The 23,585-nt window shown below is 45.2% G+C and overlaps 1 protein-coding gene and 1 pseudogene across 1 annotated transcript; both read left to right on the forward strand.

Moving 5' to 3' along the window:
• Positions 1 to 8,108: 8,108 nt before the first annotated feature.
• On the forward strand, positions 8,109 to 8,222 carry LOC118986496 (uncharacterized; annotated as a pseudogene).
• A 12,583-nt stretch (positions 8,223 to 20,805) lies between these two features.
• Positions 20,806 to 23,381, forward strand: PPP1R3G (protein phosphatase 1 regulatory subunit 3G). The gene has a single exon (XM_037045356.1). It carries the CDS (start codon positions 21,695 to 21,697, stop codon positions 22,751 to 22,753), a length of 1,059 nt encoding a protein of 352 aa, XP_036901251.1. The 5' UTR covers positions 20,806 to 21,694; the 3' UTR covers positions 22,754 to 23,381.
• Positions 23,382 to 23,585: the final 204 nt, after the last annotated feature.

Genomic DNA, 23,585 nt, shown 5'->3' on the forward strand with positions numbered 1-23,585 from the left:
AATAAAAAGGGTTTATTCTATTTATAACACAAATGAGACAAAGATAGAAATATTACTTGTGTCCCAAGCTTGTAACTTGCTGGGCTTACACACGTAAAGTGTGTGCTCATTAACAGTAGCTAAAGGAGAAGTGTTTGTTTTTGACTTTGAAGTGATGAAAATATTCTAAAATTAACTGTGATGATGTTTGCACACATCTGTGAATACACTAGAAGACACTGCATTTTACATTTTAAATGGGTGAATTGTATGGTATGTGATTTACAGTCCCTCCCCTGCTGGATTTATCCTGGATAAAATGTATACACATCCCCTGTAAATTATACCTCACAAAGTGGATTATTTTTATTTTTCAATTACAGTTTACATGCAATATTATTATGTATTAGTGTCAAGTGTATAGTATAGTGGTTAGACAATTACATACTTTACAAAGTGTATAAAGTTGATTTTTTTATAGTTGGAGAAAAAAACATAATTTGCATTTTTTAATAGCAAAAAAAGCAAACAATTAATTAAAAAGTGAGCAGATGAACTAACTAAGTATTTTTCCAAAGAAGACACAGAGATGGCCAACAGGTTGCATAATTGCGTGCTTCACTGATCATGAACACGCAATCATAACCATAATAACATATTATCTCACACCTGTTAGAAGAGATAAGAGATAATTTTCAAAAAGATAAGACATAAGGGTTGGTGAGGGTATGAAGGAAAGAGAACCCCTGTGCACTGTTGATGGGAACACTTTGGTGCAGCTACTATGGAAAAAGCATGAAACTTCCTCAAAAACTTAAAAATAGAATTACCATATGATCCAGCAATTCCACTCTGGGTACTTATTCAAAGAAAACAAAAACACTACTTTAGGAAAATATATATGTGCTACCATGTTCACTGCAGCATTATTATAATAACCAAGATCTGAAAATGACCTAAGTGTCACTAGATGAATGGATACAGTGTCATTGATGGATGGATAAAGAAGATACCCATCTTCTTCTTTCTATCCTGCCTGGTTTCAGGAATTGTAAACCATCTCCCATGTCTAAGGCTGTGAGCGACCTCCAGAATGCGAGCCACTGAGGATACCGTTTGTCTCTGGCAGCAAATCTGCCCCTGCTTCATCTCCCTGCCCCCAAAGTATGGTCGGATGGTCAGAGACAGGTGAGACCCCTCAGAGGAGGGGCAACCTAGGCCAGACACGATCACTTGGGAGGCCATCATGGAAGGAGGTGGGGGAGAGGCAGGGAGGGCTGTGATAAAGAGGAAGTGATGGACCCTCGAGTCCCAGCCCCCCCCCCCCCGCACTGTGATGAAGCCTGAGTCCCCACATTCTCTGGGAGAAGCACTTCCTGGCTCTAATCCACTTAAGCCTATAAACCTATGATGGGGAAGGTGGTGTAAGCCTTGTTTGGGGAATGGCGAGCTCCCTGGGTAATTAGGCCTGAGAAGGAATATGTGAAATCCTGTGAGACCTGTTTTGTTTAAGAATGCTTTTTAGTTAGATCATATGGTCCCAAGCAGAAAAAGAGTTTATGTTCCCAAAGTTCTGTAGCCTTTTAGCTGACAGGCCCTGATTTAGAAGAAGCCCTAATGATTCTTTGTGTACTATCTACTGTTTATTGCTTGACAGTGAATAATAAGCTGTACCGGAACTCCTGTGCAAAAATCCCAATAAAAGCCTGACTAAGTAAGGGTTGGGGTGCTCTCTCTCCCCTGGTGAGAGAGTTGCCCAGCCCCTCCAAGCCGCTCTCCCCTTGAGAGGGTGGTGGCAAGGCCGTTCTGAGGCTCTCTCCCCTTGAGGGAGTAGCCTTACCAGCCCTTTTCCTCCACAGGACTTGGTAGTCCATGTGAATTTGTCTCATGTCTCATCCATGACGCCGTGGGCACTGCTTGCCAGTGCTTGCAACAGATGGGGAAAGATGAGAGGTCTGGGCCATATATAATGGTGAGGTGGATGGGATTTGGATCTACCTACTCACATGGCCCAGAAACAGAAACCTGAGAAATTAACACAAAAACAGGTCCATGACCACTGAAACCCACAGCGACGCTGGCAGAAGGAAATATTACATTTTTCTGTACTATAGTAACATTTTTCCTACCCAGGGCTTACAGAACTTTCACAAAAATGAGTTTACAGCCCATGGATTGAGCATGGGCTGGGAACCAAAGGGTCGCAGGTGTGATTCCCAGCCAGGGCACATGCCTGGGTTGTGGGCCAGGACCCCAGTGGGGGGTGTGAGAGAGGCAACCACATACTGATGTTTCTCTCCTTCTCTCTCTCCCTCCCTTTCCCTCTCTAAAAATAACTAAATAAAACCTTAAAAAATGAGTTCACACAGAAAGAATTACAAACTTCTTGGAGAAATGAATACCGTGAGAGAGTCAGCACCCAGATACTAAATATTTACACCATAATTGGAGATGTTATAATATTTGAAATTCTCTGGAAATGGAAGTTTCTCATATGTGTGTATTGCTCAACTTTTGTAAAATTAACTCTAGTACTAAGTTGTTTAATACATCTTAGTTTAATAAAAACTGAGATGTTTAATACTGATAATTTGCTTTTTTCTTCTTTATTCTCCTGGTTTAAAATACTATTATTTTAATTTCCTAGTAATTGTTATTCCTCCTTAACCTCATGATCTCTCTGTGTTTTCCTTTTCCCATCACTGTTTTATTTAGTGATGCCATTTCTTCTTAAGAACGGCCTGGGGTATCGATGAGGAACCACAACAGGAAGCAGCGAAGCCTTGTGCTGGGCTGCCCATCTGCACTTCATCCTTCTTTGTACTGAAAGCTCCCCCTTTGTAGGGATGATTCTAAAAACACACAAACAAGTGGGAAAAATAACCCCACCCTCATCTGCCACCTCCCTCTCCCGGGGAGTCTCCGTGCACGTGGCACGCGAGTTCCTGGCTCCATCGGTGGATTCCTAGAACTGCATCTCCGTGGAAGCAGCATGTTTTAAAATCTATGATCTCCAGGGGGCGTAACTGCTGAATCTGGGGCAAAGCAAAGCCTGGCCCAGCCAGCAGAAGGGAAGGAGAAAGTCTCACAGAACTGGACCTTGGGAGGACCCGTGTGGGGTGGATGTCCTCATGGGAGAGGGAGGCCTGGCCAGTCTACCCCTGGGACTCTGGAACTGCTTGACCATACACCAGCCTCCCATGAGTTCACTTCTGCCCTTCTGTCTCCTTGAACATTTGCAGGAGGAAACTCTGCAGGCATTTCCCCTTCAGTACACAGTCATCCTGAGTAGGATTTTTGAGTGGGGTAAGCTGGGCAGCAAGTGAGAATTTTTTCCTGGAGAGCACTTAGAATGACATCCAGATGGGGTGGCCCATGAGACCCAGAAGCCTTGGCCCCATGAGGCTTCTCAGTGTAGTGGGCAGTGGCTGAGGCTGACATTACAGAGCCACTATATCCCCGAGGAGAGCAAGGTGCCATTCTGGAGAGACTGGAGTTCCGAGAAAGTACATTACTCCACCTCCTGTTTCCAGTCCACACACCTTCCCTGACCCCCTTTCCATCATGGGACCCTCCCCTCGACCTATGCTCTCTACTTCTTTCTCCTACTTGATTTTTCTCAGAGGACAGTATGTTATCCACTCATGTGTTTGGACTTGATCTGAGTCCCATCGCAAGATAAGCTCTTCATTCCTGCTCTTCATTCCCAAGTCTGGGGGCTTCATCTGGCTCACCTCTGCACCCCAACACCAGCACTGGGACTGGCCCAGGGTGGTATGCGTCCTATGAATGAGTGATATTCACAGAACAATTGATTGCAAGCCACTTCCTCCCACCAGATCTCAACACAGTGGGCACCTCTGTGGACCGTGATCAAGGAGTCATCTCCCATGACTAGGAGATGGTCCAAGATTGCCCAACCTCTCTAGGTACACCTCCCCTGGTACTCTTCTGTCAGTAGGAAGGCTGTGCCCCCTTGCTGTACCACTTTCCTCAGACCTTGGACAGTCTTCTTCATCTCTCTGTTCAGGCCAGAATGTTGGTAAACTGACCCAGGAAGGTTATGTCCAGATTCTCAGGAACTGGCGGGCCACCCTTGGCCTCCCAGGGAAGCAATTTGACCTGCTGGGCTGTGGTCCAGTGGGAGCTGCTTCTCTGGTGGTCCTCAGAGAAGTTGCTATTCCAGCTGGCCCTGATTTGGTTCTCTGGAAAATTAGATGTGTTGTCTGCATTTGTATATTTATCTTTATTCAGCTTTTAAATTGTATTTTATTTTAGCTCTGGCTGGTGTGGCTCAGTGGTTGAGTGCCAGCCGGCAAGAGAAAGGGGCCTGTAGTGTCTTCTACCATCTGGCTTCAAGTCCCACACAGCCACTTGCATGCCTCCTGCTAGGTGCACAGATTATGGCAAACGCACAAAGAGCAGGAGACCAATCACTGGGAACTATTTGGGAAGCTGACCACCCTACACAGTAGTTCATGGACTTGTTTTATGCTTCTTGTGGAAAATTTGTATTTGGAAAAAAAGGGAAAGTTTTAAATTTTAATTAACTTAAAGTTAACTGATACACACAAAGTAAGCAGTATTAAAACAAATCCAATGCCAGTTTGTAGCAAACAATCTGTGCTGAGAAGTTTTAACCCTCACAATAATAAAATAATTAAACAATTAAATGCGAATATATAGTATAAGGATTTAAAACTTGTGTGAACTAAAAAATATGTTATGCTTGAATGTGGGAGTATTGCAGTAATAAGTTAACTTCCACATATTTAAAATCTTCTCACAAACCACCCTTCATTTTTACAATGCTAGCTATGGTCTACGTTTTATTATTTCCTTTTTAAAAAACATCCCAGTTCCCCACACTCTGATTTACGCAAGGCTTGGGCTCATACATTCGACCCAGGGCACTGGTCTTCGGGTTATTTACAAATATGTTTGCCTTACATTCGCGCCTGTTGGCCCACACACTGCCTGAGGCTCAACTTGCGGCTCTAATTGGCTCTGAGATGTCCGGTCAAAGTGCCCAGGAGGGAGCAGAGGAAAGAAACCCAGTGCAAGGTTCCTGCAGCAGCGGCCAGAAAAGTCTGGGACAGCAGACGCTGCAGGCACTCACACAGGGGTCACGAGGACTGTCGGGTCAGCGTCTCCCAACCCCGCCCCCACGCAGCGCCCAAGAGCCTCTGTTTACTGTCCTGACTTCACAGAGCAGAGATATTGATCACGAATGAGAACAAACTTTAGAGTACAACAGTGTGATCATCCGGAAGAAAACTCACGTCAAAACACCTGCGGCGTTTCCCATGTCATAGGTACAAATGCCACATGACCTCTGGCCTTGGTTTTTCCCCGCTGCTGCCCTTGGCAGTCATAACTCCGGGATCCACAGCCAATCTTGAGTTCAGGCAACTCAGACATTATTTAATCACATTGGAAAGGGTATCTTGGGACAGAGAAAGTGGGGACAAAGGAAATTTAGGGGAAAGAAAACGACTCAGTCAACACATCTGAGTGTCTACTATGGGCAAGGCTTTGTATTTCCCATAGCATGCATCATTATTAAGTGTGCTTACATTTTATGTTTTTATTTGTTTATTTTTGTGTAGTGTTTGTCTCCCACTCCCAGACACTAAAATATAATTCCTCCCTGAGGCAGGAATTTGTGTCTGTTTTGTTGACTGCTGTGTCTCCAGCATCTAGAAGAGTGCCTGGCAGGCAGTACTCAAGCAACAACTATGTGTTGGATTAATGCATGAAAGCACGGTGCTAATGGGTAATGGTAGAAAACAGTCATTGTGCACGCATGCAAGCTGGGCTCAGCGCAACGGCTTCCCTCCTTAGGTAGGCACTAACCAGACCCAGCTTAACATATGAGGAGACTGCAGCTCAGAGAGGTCGCGCAGCCTGCCGAAATGGTGGTGCTGGGGCTTAAACTCAGGGGTTCTCTCCCCTGGGTCCTTGGCTGAGGCTAAGCCTCCTATCTCATACTCTGGGAAAGTTACAAAGACCAGTTAGACCTAGTCTCTGTTGTCTAGGCATAGACACGCTAATTGAGATGAGATTGGAAATGAGTCAGAACCCACCAAGTCAGAACCAATGGTAAGAAGCATGGCAGAGAAGCAGCCGATAAATGTTATGAGTTTGCAGGAATGAAAATGAGGCAGACAGAAAAAGATAAACACTGAGATATAAAGTCACAGAATTATTGCTGAACAATGAGAATGTTTATACTTTCCGTTTCCTACTTTATCTGTATTTTCTAATTTTTCTATATGAACAAGCACTGCTTTTGTAATAAGGAAAAATATATATGTACCTTAGGAAATTTCCTAAGGGAAACATTTAAAAATACATTTCTAAGGCAAATCTCTCAGGCAAGACTTTGCCCTGTCATTCCCATTTGCCTCCCTCGAAGTATTTTTGGATAATCTTTCAGTGGTGTTTTATGCACATACAGGCAAATTAAATATATATGTTAAAATTTTAAAAATCACATTAAACTAAACCTTAACCTAATGAGTTAGGAAAGGCTGCTGAGGAAGGAACGGCACCTCGGGTTGCTTTCCACCGACTCCAGTGAGCAGGGTCAGCGCTCGGGTGGGGCGAGTGCACAGTTGCTTCGGGCACAAAAACACAGAGGCACCAAAGCCGTCAGCAATCAGAATAAAATGTATTTTAAAAATCAAATTAATGCCAGGAGTCCATGAGAAACAAAAGGACAACATTTTACATGAAAACAGATCCAACAAAAAGAAAAGGCAGATCCAGTTATTTGGGGCTGAAATCTATATAATTGTGGAAGGTGAGAGTCTGATTTAAGAAAAAGATGATAACATTTCAAGTAAAAAAATAGGTAAGAAAACAAATATTTATTTAGAATGAGAAAATAAATAACAACAAAATATAAAATTTTAAAGCCTAACCTACACCAAATAGCACAAAATACAGAAAATAGAACTTTTGAATAACAACCCGAAATGCTTCTAGAATACATTTTTCCTACATTTTTGTATAAAACTTTTGGGAAACCTGGATCAAGTGTCTTTCATATGTCCGCTGTTAAAGATATATTATAGTTTGTGCTTACAAACACAAGAAACTGATAAAAATTCTATTTCACATGATTACCACTTAAAAAAATGCTCCATTCCATATAAGCCTCTCCAGAGCCTCTCACAATGTAACAGTTGACTTCTTCAGAATTCAGCAGGTGACCCAATCACAGAAGTAACTAGCAGGAGGGCCCAGCCCACAGAGGCGACCCCACAGAACATTGGTGGGGGTCAGACATGCCACCTTAGAATATGCCACTTTGGCAGGATTATTTTGAGTTAAAGAAGATTAAGAAACTGTAGACAGAGAAAAAAGCTCTCTGCCTTCCTCCTACCTGGCTGAACACACAGCATGAAACCCCACTGGTAAAGACTTCTGTTCCCTCTGCCAGGGAGAGGACATCTGTTAGACTCTTCATCACTAGAGAGGACTCGAGGCTCTTCCCGGCTCAGAGACGGCGCGGAAGGAATCTACATAACATAACTTACCCAAACAACCCTGTCTCCCATTAGTTTCCCCAATATGTTAATCTCCACGGAGTATAAACCCCTTTTCCTTTGTGTTGTTACCTCTTCACAAGTGTAATCTTCCCTGTAAAGAAGATATAGAAATCCGAATTTCCATTATCCCTTTGAGCTACTCATCACTGAGTTTCTCCTGTGTGAATATTGTGCTGCATGTATAAATAAACTCTTTTCTTTTCTCCAGTTTTCTGTCTTTTGACAGTTTAATTTCTAGGGCCCCAGATGCAGAAATTAGGAGCGTAGAAGAAAAGGTTTTTTTCTTTTTCTGCCGTGTGACTACCAGGAGCGGAAATCCCTGGGACTCCCCCACCCCCACCCCGGGAGCTGCCTGTCACAGTGCCACAGGACACCCTCTGGACTGTAGCCCTGCACCTTGCTGGCATGCTTCTGGCTAAGTGGGCAGAATGGGCCACAGGAACATTCTGGAAGCCATGCAAAGCATATTTAATTATTCTCTAGAGGCTTCAAAAATTTCAGGTACTTGGATCACCTATGATGTTGTGTAGGTGGCGACTTAAGTCTTCGAGGTACTAGAAACATTTCTGACCTGTGCTCACTTTGGCAGCACATGTACTAAAACTGGAACGCACACTAAAATACGGGAGGATTAGCACGGACCTGCGCAAGGATGACACGTAAGTTCATGAAGCATTCCACGTTTAAAAGCAAACACACAGACAAACGAACAAACAGAAACCCCAGCTGACCTTATTTTAGAAGGGGGAGGTCATTTGGAAGCTGGCTTGTTAGGGACAGATACAAATTGTATCTTCTTATCCCAACTGCCAAAATGAAATTTGAATCCAACTGCTGTTTAATAAACTAGTGAATTTTTCTCATGGCTAAAACGTTTGTGTGTGTACATATGTATATTGTAAATGTGATATTATTTTCATCTCCACATGGTATTGTTAAAATTAATTTAATAAATTAAAGTTAATTGATTTAAAAGGCAAGACCTTATAGAGATTGAGTATTCTAAAAACTCTCAGATATTAGAAACTAACTCAAAACCTTTTCATGATCACATGATCTAAAAGTAATCCTTAGTAAATAAAAACTAGTTTAAATTTATTGGTTTAAGTAAAACAAATACATCTTTATTTTACCTGGGTTTACAAAAAATAATAACAATTACTTGCTGAACCCAAGTTTACCTACTTTTGGATTCTTATTACAAAGAAAACTAAAGAAAGGACCAATTTGGATCTGTTCATGAAATGCTCTGTGTTTTGTTGAAAATGCATGTGTTTCTAAAATTATGGAATGTATTTGATAATAAAAGCAGCTATGTCTCTAGAGGTTATAAAGTGTTTTTATAAATCTGCCATACTAAAGAATTCTAGCAGCTTGCTTCTTAATCTTCAATAGAAATTGAGGTTTTAAGGGTTAAAAATCTCAATATATGTGGGAATAACTTTTCAGTGTTCCAGGAGAGCTTCTGGAACACCTCAAAAGATTTGTTTTCATGTTAAACTGCATGGGAAACGTTATAAAATAAGTGATAAAAAACTCCTAGTGCACACTGTTGGGGTAAACAGTGAATAGCCAGGACTGTGGGAAACTCAGGACAGCCACCTGGCTCCTTGGGGCTCCCTGGCAAGCCCTGTTTTTCAGTTTTTGCTTTTCTTCGTGCACCATAGTGCTTTTAAGCTGGACTTAAAATAGATGAAGGAACTTAGAAACTGGTATTACTGAAAGGAGACATCTTATACTCTTGTCAAGGTTTGATAAAGTCGCTTCAAGAAAATGCCAAGTTGGTAACTGCTTCCTTTCGCAGTAAACTCCCAGTAGACTAAGACTTAGAGGCTACTGACTGCCACCAAGATATTTTATTGGAAAGGACATAAAATAAAAGACACTCTCCAACCTCACTTGAAAGGGACCTTATCAGGTGCCTAACCACAAATAGACATCTACTCTAGTCTCTAAGCCTCACCTCCACCGACAGTGGACGCTGAAGACTCCTCAAGGATGAGAAGCCAGAGGGAGACAGCTACACCGAGATGTCCGTGTACCCCGGGACTGATACTGAACTCAGAGACCATTTGTTTGATTTTCTTTACCGATCGGCTATTGATATTAATCATAAATTATACTTCTTCTTTGGGTTCTTTTTATAGTCCAGCTGCTTATGATTACTGAACATGTATAAGATACCTTTAATACTCTTTTAATGGCTTACCTAAATGTTATACCAGATGCAAAACACAGAAAAACAAGACTGATGGCAAAACTCAGTAGTTCACAGGGTAGAAATGACCAGAGTGTTCATTTACAACAAAAGCCATAAGTCCTGCCTGCCTCCCATTAACTTGCCCTTCCCTCTTGGGAAAACTCAGCCTCCACTCACACACCATAGTTGCAGTATCACGCCACCCCCAATGACCCACTACTTCAATAAGACAACAGTGATACTGAGAATTCCTCAGAATGAGCCTTCCTGGTGCTGTGAAACCATACTACCTGACTGAAAGGTTGGTCACTAATGCATTCTTCAGCTTGACTTATGACCAAAAGGGAGAATTGCGGGAGAAAAGGGGGTGTGGTAATAATCATAAATACCTAATGTTAGGTCGGAATAGCTCAAGAAACCAGAGGGACGCAGCGAGGTAAGGAGAACAGGGTTTACTAGTGGGAGTAAGAGGGAAAGTGGAGCCAACCAAGGGAGGTTGGAACTCGTTTGGTCGTTCATAGGTCAGGGTTTTTAAGCAAAGGGTATCAGAGTTTGATTGCCTAGAGCGGGTTGCTGGGTGCAGGCTCAAGTTAAAGCTGCATCCAGTTATCAGCATAACCGGATATGCTGGATAGCCCGACCCCAGACCCTAATCTTCATCCGTTTTTCCTGGGTAGGGTCTGCAGGCAGCTTCCCACAGTGTGATTATCTAGCCTGGTGGTTTTCCATTCCTCCTAGGCCTGCCCAGGTCTGTCACCTAACTGGGCAGGTCATGGTGAGCAGTCACCCCGGAGGCCCACTATCTTTGTTTTAAGCAAGCTCTGTGCTTCCTGCTTGTCCACCTAGATTAAAACACCTTTGCAAAGCTGGAGTAATCCACTTTTTTAGAGGGAGGTGCAAACACCCCCAACAAAGCACATAATCTTGTTAACTGACCTTGCTTTCTTCTGCCTTCATGTCATCTTTTTTTACATTCTGTCCTTTATTCCAAATTCGGGGAAAAACCCCTGCAAAACTGCCATTCTCCAGAACATTTGAGGTCTTGCTTCCCAGCATGTTGTCAGTTTGGCTCAAATAAACTCTTATAGAGATTCTCTACAGGTTGGACCTTTCTTACATTAACAATGGTGATGATGATAAACAGTGATGTTACTTTGCTGTGGAGCTCTTTGCTCAATCAAAATGTTGGGGAATTCCAATGTGTCAAGCAGATAAAAATGCAGTTTCTCAGCTAGACTTGGAGCAGAGGGCCTGGGGCCCTGCTGTCATAGTGCACATCTGCCCAAGGGGCTCCGAGCAGAGCTTTGCAAAAAATGCCTCACTAACTAGAGGAGAGAGGGTAGAAAAGTGGCTATGGTCAGATTATCTCAAGGTGAAGAGTTCAGACCATAGTTGGTAGATGTACATAGTTGGTGTCAAAATGGGGACTGGGTAAAAGTCTTCTATGGAGGTTACTCCAGTGGCCTGGAGGACGGTCATGAGAGATGAGATACTGTGCTACGAAAAAAGGAAAGGATGGACCCAAAGCCACTATGATGAAAGGAAGAATGGGCACGGAACTAAGACCAAGGAGCCAAAGGAAGCCAGTGAGAGGGGAGTCGAATGTTGTAATGAATCCCATTTAAAAAATATATTTTTATTTATTTTTAGAGAGAGGGGAAGGGAAGGAGAGAGGGAGAGAACATCAATGTGTGGTTGCCTCTCATGTGTCCCCTATTGGGGACCTGGCCTGCAACCCAGGCATGTGCCCTGACTGGGAATCTAACTGGCAACGCTTTGCCTCACACGCTCATGCTCAATTCACTGAGCTACACCAGCCAAGGCTGAATCCCATTTAAAAAAAAAAGATTTTATTTAGCTCTGGCTGTTGCGGCTCAATGGATTGAGTGCTGGCCTGTGAACCTAAAGTTCACCACACCAGTTCGATTCCTGGTAAGGGCACACGTATGCATTGCAGGCCAGGACCCCTGGTGGGGGTGTGCAAGAGGCAACTGATTGATTTCTCTCTCACACATCAGTGTTTCTCTTCCTTTCTCCCATTCTTCCCCTCTCTGTAAAAATACATAAGTACTTTTTTAATTTTTTAAAAATATTTCATTTATTTATTTACAGAGAGGGAAAGGGAGGGAGAAATAGAGGGAGAGAGAAAAAAACATCGATTGGTTGCCTCTCACACATGCCCCAAGTGGGGACCAAACCTGCAACCCAGGTATGTGCCCTGATCCAGAATTGAACCTGTGACCTTTGACTTTGCAGGACAATGCTCCAATCAACTGAGCCACGCCAGTTAGGGCATGAACCCCATTTTTTAGATGTGGAATCCTATAATTGCTTTAAAAAATTTTTAGATTATGGTAAAATACATATAACATAAGGCTTATGTATAAATGCTTTTTAAATTTTACTACTTCATAAAAGTGAAAGATATTTGCACAAAATAAAGAATTCAAACAGTACAAAAAAATCTACAATGAGAAGTAAGTTTCCCTCCCACCTCATACCCCCAGTCCCTTAGTTCCACTACCCAGATCCTTGTTTACAGTGTATTTCCAAAAGTGTCATATATGGACAGGTACACATGTTTTAGATATATTAATGTTTTTAATGTAAATGTTCTGTCGCTTGTTTTATTATTTCTTTGTTTGTTTCCCACTGAACAAACCAACCAGCTTTGTTCTTTTAGAGGAAGTTGATACGAAGAAAACTCAGAATCATAAAGTTCGGAGTAACTCTGGTGTGACTAGAGGAAAAGCAGGCAGGGAAGAAAGAGTCAGGCTTTGGGGTTAGACCCTGGGCCAGATGCTTGGGCACATTCTTTCACCTAATACAAGGTTGTGTTTTTTTTTAAATTTCACAGTGTCAAAGGTTCTCAATGAGGGAGGGGTCAAATCACCACCCAAACAGGCATGGTGGTGGTTTGGAAACAGGGGTATGGGTTTTTGGGTTGTCACAATTCCTGGGGCTGCTAGTGGCATTTTGAAAATAGGGCTCACAGATGTTGAAGACCTTGGAATGTTTGCATAGATGGTCACAGCAAGTTCTTCTGCCCGAACGCCAGTGGCGTTCGCGTCGAGGAACATCCGCTCCAGCACCCAGTCACATCGAGGCCTTCTGTCTCCCACGCTCCGTCTTCACCTCATCTCCGATGGTAGCAAAGGGGCTGCGAGTGTCGTAGATGCCATAGCTGTGTCTGAGGGGATGATCCAGACCCAATTTTCTCTTGCTATTTCTCTTGGGACAAAGAAAACTCGCCTCAGGAGCTTCCTCTCAGAATTCCTGCCCACAAATGACCTGCTAGGCCACTGGGTCATTCCTGAACCAGCCTTGGGCAAGGAGAGACACTGCTCTTAGATCATCACATGCTAGTCTGGAGGAAAGATGGGTGGGCTTCCTCTGAGATAGGAGCTATCTGGGGTTCTGAGAGGTGGGATACCTGTAGGAAAAAAAGAAGGGAGAATGCGGGCCATTATGTCACAGGCCGCTGTAAGGATCCTACAAGGAGACGAAGTTTCTGTCAGTGAGAATGAAAAACATGCAGGTTCTCTTCCTTCTGCCCTTCAAAGAAAGACGGTCGTTTCCCTAACCTTTTGGTTCTGTCCAAAAGGTTGGGACAAGAAGGATGGAAAGGCAAGGGAAGGACCTCTTTCCCAGGAGCTCACAGAGGTCCTCTTGGCAAATGCAGAGGTAGTAGGTTGTTATCAGTCCTGCACACCTGAGATTTGTTCCTGTTTCCAGACTAGAACTGTGTCAAACATATCAAAAACTGAAGTTTTTACACATTTTTATGTTCATTATTACGATTGATAGTTACAGTTAACCAAAATCAAGGCAAAAAAAATCACTAAATATAAGTGCTGCAATGGCTTAAACGTGGCATAAAATCTATGAGAGAATAAAGAGCTAATATACACAGCTTGAAATGTTAAAGTTAGGAAGTCAACTAGATTCTAATTCTTCCTCCCTTCCTTCCCTTCCTTTCCTTCCTCCCTCCCTCACTCCCTCCCTCTCCCTTAGTACTCTCTTTAAAACGGAAGGTTTTAATGGCTGTCTTAATTTCAGGATTTGGGTTGGGTCTGAGTCCATTCAGTAATAGGAACCTTAAAAGTCACACTGAAAAAAATACTAAGCAAATCACATTAACATCCTGATAATCAGAAACATAAGCAAAAGTCATTGAAATAGAAAAGCCAATGAAATAAAGAAAAATAATTAAATAAATCTATCCTTAAGGCTTTCTTATTAACTCTTTATACCCTTGATTGTAGGAAGGTGGGGTGACCCTTTTTGACTTGGTGGGTTTTAAAAAATATTTTTCATCTTATAGAAAGAGAGGTGTCAATTTTTGTTGTTCCACTTATTTATGCATTCATTGGTTGATTCTTTTATGTGCCCTGACCCGGGATCAAACCTGCAACCTTGTGGTATCAGGACAATGTTTTAACCAACTGAGCTGTCCAACCAGGAGCTGACTTGGTAGCGTTAAGGAAAAAAAAAAAGCAGCATGATTTGCCTTAAGTGGGATTCCAGAGAGGGCTGCTGTGGGGCTCAGACTGTGGAATGTGCCAGATGCTTGTAAGTATAAAACCTGGCTCAGCAAGGTTACTTTCTGGGTAACTAGAGCAATTTATTTACCCTCTCTAGGCCTCCAAGACCTAATACTGGGTTTAACAATAACAACTGTCCCATTGGGCTGTGTGAGGAAATGCTGTAAGTGATGTTTAGCACATGGTGATCGGTAATATCAGCTGTACTAGACGTTGTTTTAGTCCTAGGTGGCTGAATGGCTTTGGTTAAATCAGTCACTTGAGTCCCTCCTGGCTCAGTTTTCTGCACGTCAGCAAGTTGGTTGTACTGAGACCTCTTAAAGTTCCTTGATTCTATTAGAAGGTACACATGTGAAAGTAAATTGAAGCAGGCAAGAAGGGTTGTGTTTTTCCAAATTCACTGAAAGTTTATTTCATTACTATATTTCAGTTGTGTTGATAAATGTGGCCAAAGATGCTACAGAACTTGATCTACTCAAGTTATAAAGCGTTTTTCTTAGAAGTTTCCATGGCTGCATTTAAGTCCCTGAAAAATCACTAAGACTTTAACTTGAGCAAGCCCATCTCTTTCCAAAAGTCATTTTGAACTTTCCAAAAGCTAAAGAGGAGGTGGGGGAAATGTTTCTAAAATGCTTTTGCTCTTTTAAAATATTTAAAAATTTTCAGTAGTTTTGAAATACTCTAACATATCATATATGGTATTGAGATGGAAAGGGTTTTCCTCTATTCTCTTAGGTTCTGTAAACAGACCTGAGAATTCAAATGACAAATGACAGAATAACAGGAGAATAAACAAACAGATTTTATTTCAGGTTAATATTTTTACTTGTAATAAAGGCGTTCATATGTAAGAAATGAAGACCCAAAGAAACAGATCGGCGTGAGAGCTCACATACCATTTCAGCAAAAAAAGGAAAAGTTGTGGGGATGTGACGGACAAAGAAAAAGGGGGTCTGGGCTGAGGGTGCTGAATCGTGGGAAAGTGAGTAGGAAATACATGGGTTAGTTTAGCAGGTTTGTTTGTGCAGACTCTTCTTGGCCTTGACTCCTGTCTCAGGTGGTCAGAATGTTCTCTTCCTGGCAGTGGGAGGGCATTTCACGGGGAATGTATATGCCCTGCTTTTAGTCAAAGGAGGTCAGAGAGCCCTTTGCACTTGCTATTTCTCAATTGCCTGCAACTCAGAATAATCAGTATGCCTGTTATGGTAATGTTTGTGTCCCCTGAAAATTTACATGTTGAAATATACCCCCTGATGTGATGGCATTAGGAGGTGGGGGGCTTTGTGAGATGATTAGGTTATAAAGGTGGAGCTCTCAAGATTTGGAAAAGTGCCCTTATTAAAGTGACCCCACCCTGGCTGGTCTAGCTCAGTGGACTGAGCTCTGGCCTGTGAACGAAAAGGTTGCCGGTTTGATTCCCAGTCAGGGCACTAGCCTGGGTTGTGGGCCAGGTACTCAGTTGGGGACCTGCAAGAGGCAACCCATCGATGTATTTCCAGCACATTGATATTTCTCTCCCTCTCTTTCTCCCTTCCTTGACCTCTCTCTAAGAATAAATAAATATCCATTAGACTATCAGCTGATTTCTCAAAAGAAACCTTGCAGGCAAGAAGGGGCTGGAAAGAAGTATTCGAAGTCATGAAAGGCAAGGACCTACAACCTAGATGACTCTATCCAGCAAAGCTTTCATCTAGAATGGAAGGGCAGATAAAGTGCTTTCCAGATAAGGTCAAGTTAAAGGAGTACATCATCGCCCAGCCCTTATTTTATGAAGTGTTAAAGGGACTTATCTAAGAAAGAGAAGATAAAAAATATGAACAGTAAAATGACAATAAACTCACAGCTATTAACAACTGAACCTAAAAAGAAAGATAAAAACAAACTAAACAAACAACGAGAACAGGAACAGAATCACAAAAATGGAAATCACATGGAGGGTTATCAGTGGGGGAGTGGGTGGGGGAGAGGAGGGGAAAAGGTACAGGGAATAAGAAGCACAAATGGTAGGTACAAAATCGATAGGGGGAGGTTAAGAATAGTACAGGAAATGGAGAAGCCAAAGAACTTACATGTACAATCCATGGACATGAAGTAAAGGGGGGGAATGTGGGTGTGCAGGGCAGAGGGGAATAAGGGGGGGGAATGGGACAACTGTAATAGCCTAATCAATAAAATATATTAAAAAATAAAAAATAAAAATAAATAAATAAAATTTTAAAAAGAGAGAGAGAGAGACCCCAGAGAGCAATTCTGCCCCTTCCACCATGTGAGGAGACAATGAGAAGGCAACTGTCTGGGAAGCAGTTCTCACCAGGTACCGGATCTGCTGGAGCCCTGATCTGGACTTCCCAGCCTCTGGACCTATGAAGACTGGTTGTGTTTATAAGTCCCTCAGCCCCCAGTCCATGCTTTCTTTGTTACGGCACTCCAGATAGACCAAAACAATGCCAAAGTACCATATTTTTGGGTGACGTGTTCTGATCCCTTCATGGTTTTACGTTATATACATATTATTATGTACTGACCAGTTTAACAATCAAAAAACAAAATCAGTAGTAATGAAGGAATAATATCATGTACAGAAAAATGGTCTTATTCCTGAGGCACAGTCTCAAACATTAAGAACCAAGAGAATTTTTATTCCAGCTCAATTTTTGCCTTGAATGAAAAGTTTGAGCAACTGAGTATTCCTCTTGGAGCCTCAGCTTGAACATCTGAAACATTTGAGCTTTAAACTAACTAGCTGGGCTCTCTTGGGTCCTTTCTAATTTGTTCTGTTTTTCATAACACGATGGTTTTAAAACACACCTGCAGTTTCTTGGACAGTCGTCCATCAAAAGGTTGAATCTAATATCTCTCCCTTTGAATATATTGGGCTTAGTGACTCATTCTGTTCCTATGGTCTTAGGAACAGAATGCAACAGGAGAAACAATGAAACTTCTGACACCAGGCCATAAAAAGTGATACAGCTACTCTGTCTCTCTGTCCCTAAGTAAACAGGTTACAAGTGTGGTTGCTCTGAAGCCACTCTGCTGGAGATCACACAGAAAGATGCCTGAGGGGTACTAGTGGGTCCAGCCCTAGCAGTCTGGGGTGTTAGCAGCCCAGGCCCCAGACCTGGGCATCAAACTATCCCAGCTCCAGCCTTCAGGTGTCCACAAACGGAGAAGATTCAAGCTTAACCCAAGGGAGCCCTGCCTTTCTTGCAGGTTCACGCACAAAAGAAATGCTGTTGTTAGCCAACTACATCTAGGGTGGTTTTTTAATGCAGCAATAGTAACCAAAGCTGATGGGTAAAGCAAAAAGCCTCTGAATGCTTGGAGTAAATATTTTACCAGCTGAGCACATGATACTTGAGCCCATAGAGTCCACACTAGTGAAATATGTTCACTGTAGACTAATGTACTCAGTCTTCTATGGGCTAAATTTCAGAAAGTTGTTTTGCATGCTGCATTATCTAACAAGTGACTTTGGTAATCTGGACTCCAGAGTAGAGAAGACCTGGACCCTGTTTTGGGTGGAAGCACAGGGAACACTAAGCCTGGGAGAGATGTTGACTTCACCACCTGGTGTGCCAGAGCAGAGGTGAGGGGTGAGAGCCAGAGACCCTCCATCACTTCTACACCTTTCAGGAGGCAAAGGAGAGGACCCCAAATGCCAGTGTTGCTGAAAGCTCCATCGGGACCTTTTCTTCTGAGCTCTAGACCAGCATATCCCGCTGTGGTGTGGTAACAGTGTGTATCTGGCCTTTGTCCCCAGTCTTGGCACAAAGCTCCTAAGACCCTTGCAACTTCCTGAGTGACAGGGTGTATTTTACTATTTATAAAGAGCCCCTTTTGATCACACCTACCTATGTTAATGAGGTAATTTACAGTGGGGCCCCTAGATAAGGCTCCTCACTGGAAAGACCAAGTGATTAGAGTTGGAATTTTCAGTTCCATCCACCCGCCTCCATGAAGGGAAGGGGACCTAGAGATTGAGCTCTACGAAAACTTTTTTTAAAATTTTATTTTATTATTTTAGAGAGAGGTGATGGGAGGGAGAAAATGAGGGAGAGGAACATCAAAGTATGAGAGAAACATTATTGGTAGCCTCTCGCACACCCAGACCCCTGACTGCCCCACATCCCAGGCATAGGGTCCTGACAGGAAATCAAACCAGAAACCTGTTCCTTTGGGGGCGATGCCCAACCAACTGAGCCACACCAGTCAGGGCTCCAGGAAAACTCTGACACGTGAGATGATATCTCACTGTGGTTTTCATTTGCATTTCTTTGATGATCAGTGACGTTGAGCATGTTTCATTTATCTATTGGCATCTGTATGTCCTCTTTGGAGATATCTATACAGGTCCTCTGTCCATTTTTTAAATTGGATTGTTTGTTTTTTGCTGATGAGTTGTATGAGTCCTTTATAAATTTTGGGTACCAACTCATTATCAGATAGATGATTGGCAAATATCTTCTTTCATTCAGTGGGTTGTCTTTGAATTTTGTTGATGGTTTCTTTTGCTGTGCAAAACCTTTTCAGTTTGATGTAGCCTTGTTTGTTTATCTTTTTGTTTCCCTTGCCTGAAGAAATATCAGAAAAAAATTGTTAAGAGCAATGTCAGAGTTTACTGACTAGGTTTTTTTCAATGAGTTTTAAGCCTTACACTTAAATCTTTAATCTACTTTGAGTTGACTGTTATATATGGTGTAAGAAGGTGGTTTAGCTTTTTTTTTGCATGTATCCATCCAATTTTCCCCATATTATTTATTGAATAGAGTGTCTTTACCTCATTAGATGTTCTTTCCTCCTTTCTCAAATATTAATTGACCATATAAGCCTGGGTTTACTTTCGGGCTCTCTATTCTGTCCCACTGATCTACAGTATGTGTCTCTTTTTACTCCAGGACCATGTTGTTTTGACTACTCTGGTCTTGTACCATAGTTTGAGTCAGGTAGCATGATACCTCCAACTTTGTTCTTCCTCAAGGTTGCTGTGGCTATTTTGGATCTTTTATGGTTTCCACATAAATTTTATGGTTATTTTTTCCTAGTTTTGTGAAAAATGCCTTTATCATTTTGATGGGAATGCCATTACATGTATAGATTACTTTGGGTAGTTGGGCATTAATTCTGCCTTTCCATGAGGATGGTATATGCTTCCACTTATTTGCATCTTCTTCAATTTCTTTCTTCAATGTCTTAGAATTTTCTGAGTGCAGGTCATTTACCTCCTTGGTTAAATTTATCCCAAGCTATTTTCTTATTTTTGATGTAATTATAAACAGGATAGTTTTCTTAATTTCTTTTCCTGATAGTTAATTATTGATGTATAAAAATGCAACTGACTTCTGAATATTTATTTATTTTTAGAGAGGGGTGGGGAGGGAGGGAAAGAGAGAGGAAGAGAAACATTAATGTATGGTTGCCCCTTCTGCATCCCCTACCAGGGACCTTGAGGGCAACCCAGGCACGTGCCCTGACTGGGAATCAAACAGCGACCCTTTGGTTTGCAGGCGGGCACTCAATCCACTGAGCCACACATTGGACTGAATGTTTTTGTATCCTGACATTTTAATGAATTCACTTATCAGTTCTAGTAGTTTGTTTTTCTTTTTTTTCCTGTGGGACCATTAGGGTTGTTTATATATAGTATGATGTCATTTGCAAATAATTACAGTTTTACTTCTTCCTTTACAATGTGATGCCTTTTATTTCTTTTACTTGTCTGAGTGCTGTGGCTAGGACTTACAATACTGTACTGAATAAAAGTGGTCTCACCACTTTTATTGGTACAAAAACGGCGGCGGGGGGGGGCGCGGCTCAGCACCGTTAACTGTTGGGCGTTCAGTCAATAGTAGTCATTAACATGATCCTTACCTACCCTCTCACTACCTCTTTCACCTGCTCCCACACCCAAATGTCTAAAATCCCTAGAGCCTGGCCCCTTTAAATTTTGCCAGATTACAAGGTTATTATGCCTCCGTTAAATGACCTGGGTAGGTGGGATTTGCTTTTCATTTTTTGTGAAATTGTGGATGTGTTTCTGTCTCTTTGACGTTTTAAGTAACGGCACACCGTGCGCATGGTTTTTTTTAGTAGTTCCCCACATTGGTCTCCAGAGCCCTGCCTCGGCCTGCCTGCCCTGTTAGAGAGCCGGTAGGGCCCCCTTCAGACCAACTGAGTCAGGGCGCTAGGGTGGGCCCGGCAACATCCCACAAGAACGTCGGTGATCCTCCTGCGCGCTAAATTTTGAGAGCCACTGACTTAGATCAAAGGAAAAATAGCTTTAAAACAAAACCAAACCACTTTTGAAGTGCCCCCAATCCCCAGGTTCCGCCGTCCCTCCGATGGCCCGGGAGGGACTCTCACACCCTGGGAGCAGCAGGGCCGCGGCCCCGCAGTCCCAGCACAGGTCAGAGCCCCGCTCCCTGCCGGCGAGGACGAGGCGCGGAGGCCAGTGGCGCGGGCATCCGGCGGCGGTGGGGCGGTGCGCGCGGACGGCGAGGGGCGGCGGGCGGGACCGGAGGACGTGCTCCCGGGCCCTGCGTGAATGGCCTCCGGCAGCTCTGGGCTCGCTGCCCTCTCCGCTCGCCCGCGCGTCCCCGCAGCGTCCCCGCCCCAGACTCGGCCCAGGCGCACGCCCAGCGGCTTTCGGAAGCGCCGAGAAGCGAGCGTGCCCGGCAGGGCCTGGCTTCCCACCGGGATTGGCGCCCGGGGAGCCCTGAAGTTTTAGGCAGGAAGGGAGAGGAAAGAGAGACACCCACCCTCTCGGGCCGCGTGGCCCGGCCGCCTCCCAGCTTCCCCGCAAGCGGGCTCTTCTCAATTGCGCCTCTGCCCTGCGGACTTCCTGGGCCGTTGCGACAGCCCGGAGGAGCTCGCTCTGTGACCCTCCGCGGGCAAACCGGTCAGGGCCTGCGGACTAACGTTACCGGCCGAAGAAAGACTGCTCATGCCTGTGTCAACGAAAGCTGAGCGGGAGTTCCTCCAGGAGCTCCGGAGGCAGGGCCGCCGCGGGCCCTCCTGGAGTGGGAGGGAGGTGACAGGATTCCCCAACTTCCAGAGCCATCTCTCACTTTCCGCCCCGTTTGGAAGCCCCGCCCGCGCGCTCTAGCCCCGCGCACTCCAGCCCCGCGCCGCCGCGCTTCCAGGTGTTTCTCGACCGCCCCGCCCCAGGTCCTCCCCTGTCACCCGCAGGTTCAATCCCGAGGTGGCCTGGCCGGGAGCCGGCCTCTGACCCGCATCCTCCTCCCACTCCGCCCAGGCGGCCGCAGCTAAAACCCCGAGGCTCCCACGTGGAACTGCGTTCTTATAAGGAGCCCCGGGTGCGCGTCGTACGCCGTCAGCTACTCAAGGTGTTAACACTCTACCGTAAGTCTTGAGACGGAGATTTGCGGCCCAGATAAGTCCGGAGGCCAGAGGGCTGCATGGAGCCCCAGGGGGCGCATCTGCTAACTTTGGAGGCGCAGGGACCCGGGCCCTTGGAAGACCCCCCGCCAGCCCAGGACAAGTCCTCCACGGGGATCCTCTCCATGGAAGGTGGCAGGGACAGCGGTGACACAGAGGACTCCAGGAGCCCCGACGCCAAGCCCTGGTCCCCCGAGGAGGAGGCTGCCCTCCGGGAGCGGGAGGATCTGCTGGAATGCCGCCGCCGCGCACGCTCCTTCTCGCTGCCCACCGACCCGATCTTGCAGGCAGCCAAGTTCCTGCAGCAACGACAGCAGCTTGCCCTGGAGCTGGGCGCGGAGGGCGGCGAGAGGGCCGAGGATCCGCCGCACAGCCCGGGTGACTGCTGTGCCAAGTGCAAGAAGCGGGTGCAGTTTGCAGACGCGCTGGGACTGAGCCTGGCCAGCGTTAAGCACTTCAACGAGGCAGAGGAGCCCCAGGTGCCGCCAGCCGTGCTCTCCCGTCTCCGCAGCTTCCCCATGAGCGCGGAGGACCTGCAGCAGCTCCCTAGCCTGCTGGCCGCGGCTGCCTCGCCCCTTTCCACGCCGCCTTCACGACTCCGTCCAGTCTTCGAGCTTCCCGGCCCGGACGCCTCAGCCGAGCGCCTCCGGCGGCAGCGCGTGTGCCTGGAGCGCGTGCACTGCTCCGCGCCTTGGGGCGGGGAGGTGACGGGCTCCGGCCGGGTGCTGGGCTGCCCCGGGCCGAGGACCGTGGCCGTGCGCTACACTTTCACCGACTGGCGCTCTTTCCTGGATGTGCCTGCGGAACTGCAGCCTGAGCCAGTGGAGCTACAGCTGCAGGAGGCGCTATCGGGAGAACCTGGGCCCGGGAGTGTGGAGGAGGAGCCGCGCGCCGAGCGCTTCCACTTCTCTCTGTGCCTGCCCCCGGGTCTGCAGCCCAAGGAGGGGGAGGAGATGAACGCTCCGGATGTAGCTGTCCACTTTGCAGTCTGCTACCGCTGCTCGCAAGGCGAGTACTGGGACAACAACGCGGGGGCCAACTACACGCTACGCTACGAGCGCCCCGCTGACGCTCTCTGAGCGGTCCGAAGGCGCTTCCAGGGACTATGGGAAGGGAGCTGCGCCAGGTGACTTGCCCAGATGCCTTGCTGAGCGTCGTCCACCTTGAGCGAAGGGATCGTGGAAGGAAGGGAGGGAGCTACTCAGTAGTAAAGTCGCAGCCAGGCAGATTCTGCGAGCAAGCATGGTGAGCCCGGGCAAAGCACCCAACCCCCGGCCCGTGTTTTCGTCGCTCAGGCCTTCCTAGCTGGCCTCTTGACTTCTAAGTCAGCGTCAGAATGGAAAGAAATCCACAAGACTCTGACCAGTAGATTTCTCCAAGAAAAAGGCTCCTGACCCCTGAGCGAGGCTCTGAGACCTTGGGAAGTGTTTTTAACTGTAGACATCGTGCTCAGCTTGCTCGAGACCACTCAGGTCTCAGGGAAAGGACGGAGCATCCCGCCACTTCTCCCCAAAGGAAGGTGCTGGACTTGGTGTGCGCGGGAGCCTTCCCTCGGGGCTCTTTCTCAGAGAAAACCGGGTGGGGCCTTGTCCCACTGTCCATTGCTCTTAACAGGACTCTGGGAGGCGTTTGTCCGGCCTTGACGTTCTTTCCTTGTGCCTTTATACAAATGCGCTTTAAAAAAGTAAAAGCCGCTTGCACACCCTTTATGCTGCACTTTATAATTCAGCTCGTGGGGGTTTGGGAAGTCTTGGTGGGTAGGCGAGCTTCCTCAGCTGATGACGTGTGTAGTTTAATAGTAGTTAAGCAGTGGTAATTCTGAATTTCCTTACTTCGATCCCTCCTGTCTGTCGTAGAGGCACAAATTTCCCAGACTGGGCAAAATATATTCTTTAGTATGTTTCGTGGCAG

This window comes from Sturnira hondurensis, unplaced genomic scaffold, assembly GCF_014824575.4.
Source record: "Sturnira hondurensis isolate 20B ecotype Veracruz unplaced genomic scaffold, ASM1482457v3 Scaffold0004271, whole genome shotgun sequence".
Classification (NCBI taxonomy): Eukaryota; Metazoa; Chordata; class Mammalia; order Chiroptera; family Phyllostomidae; genus Sturnira; species Sturnira hondurensis.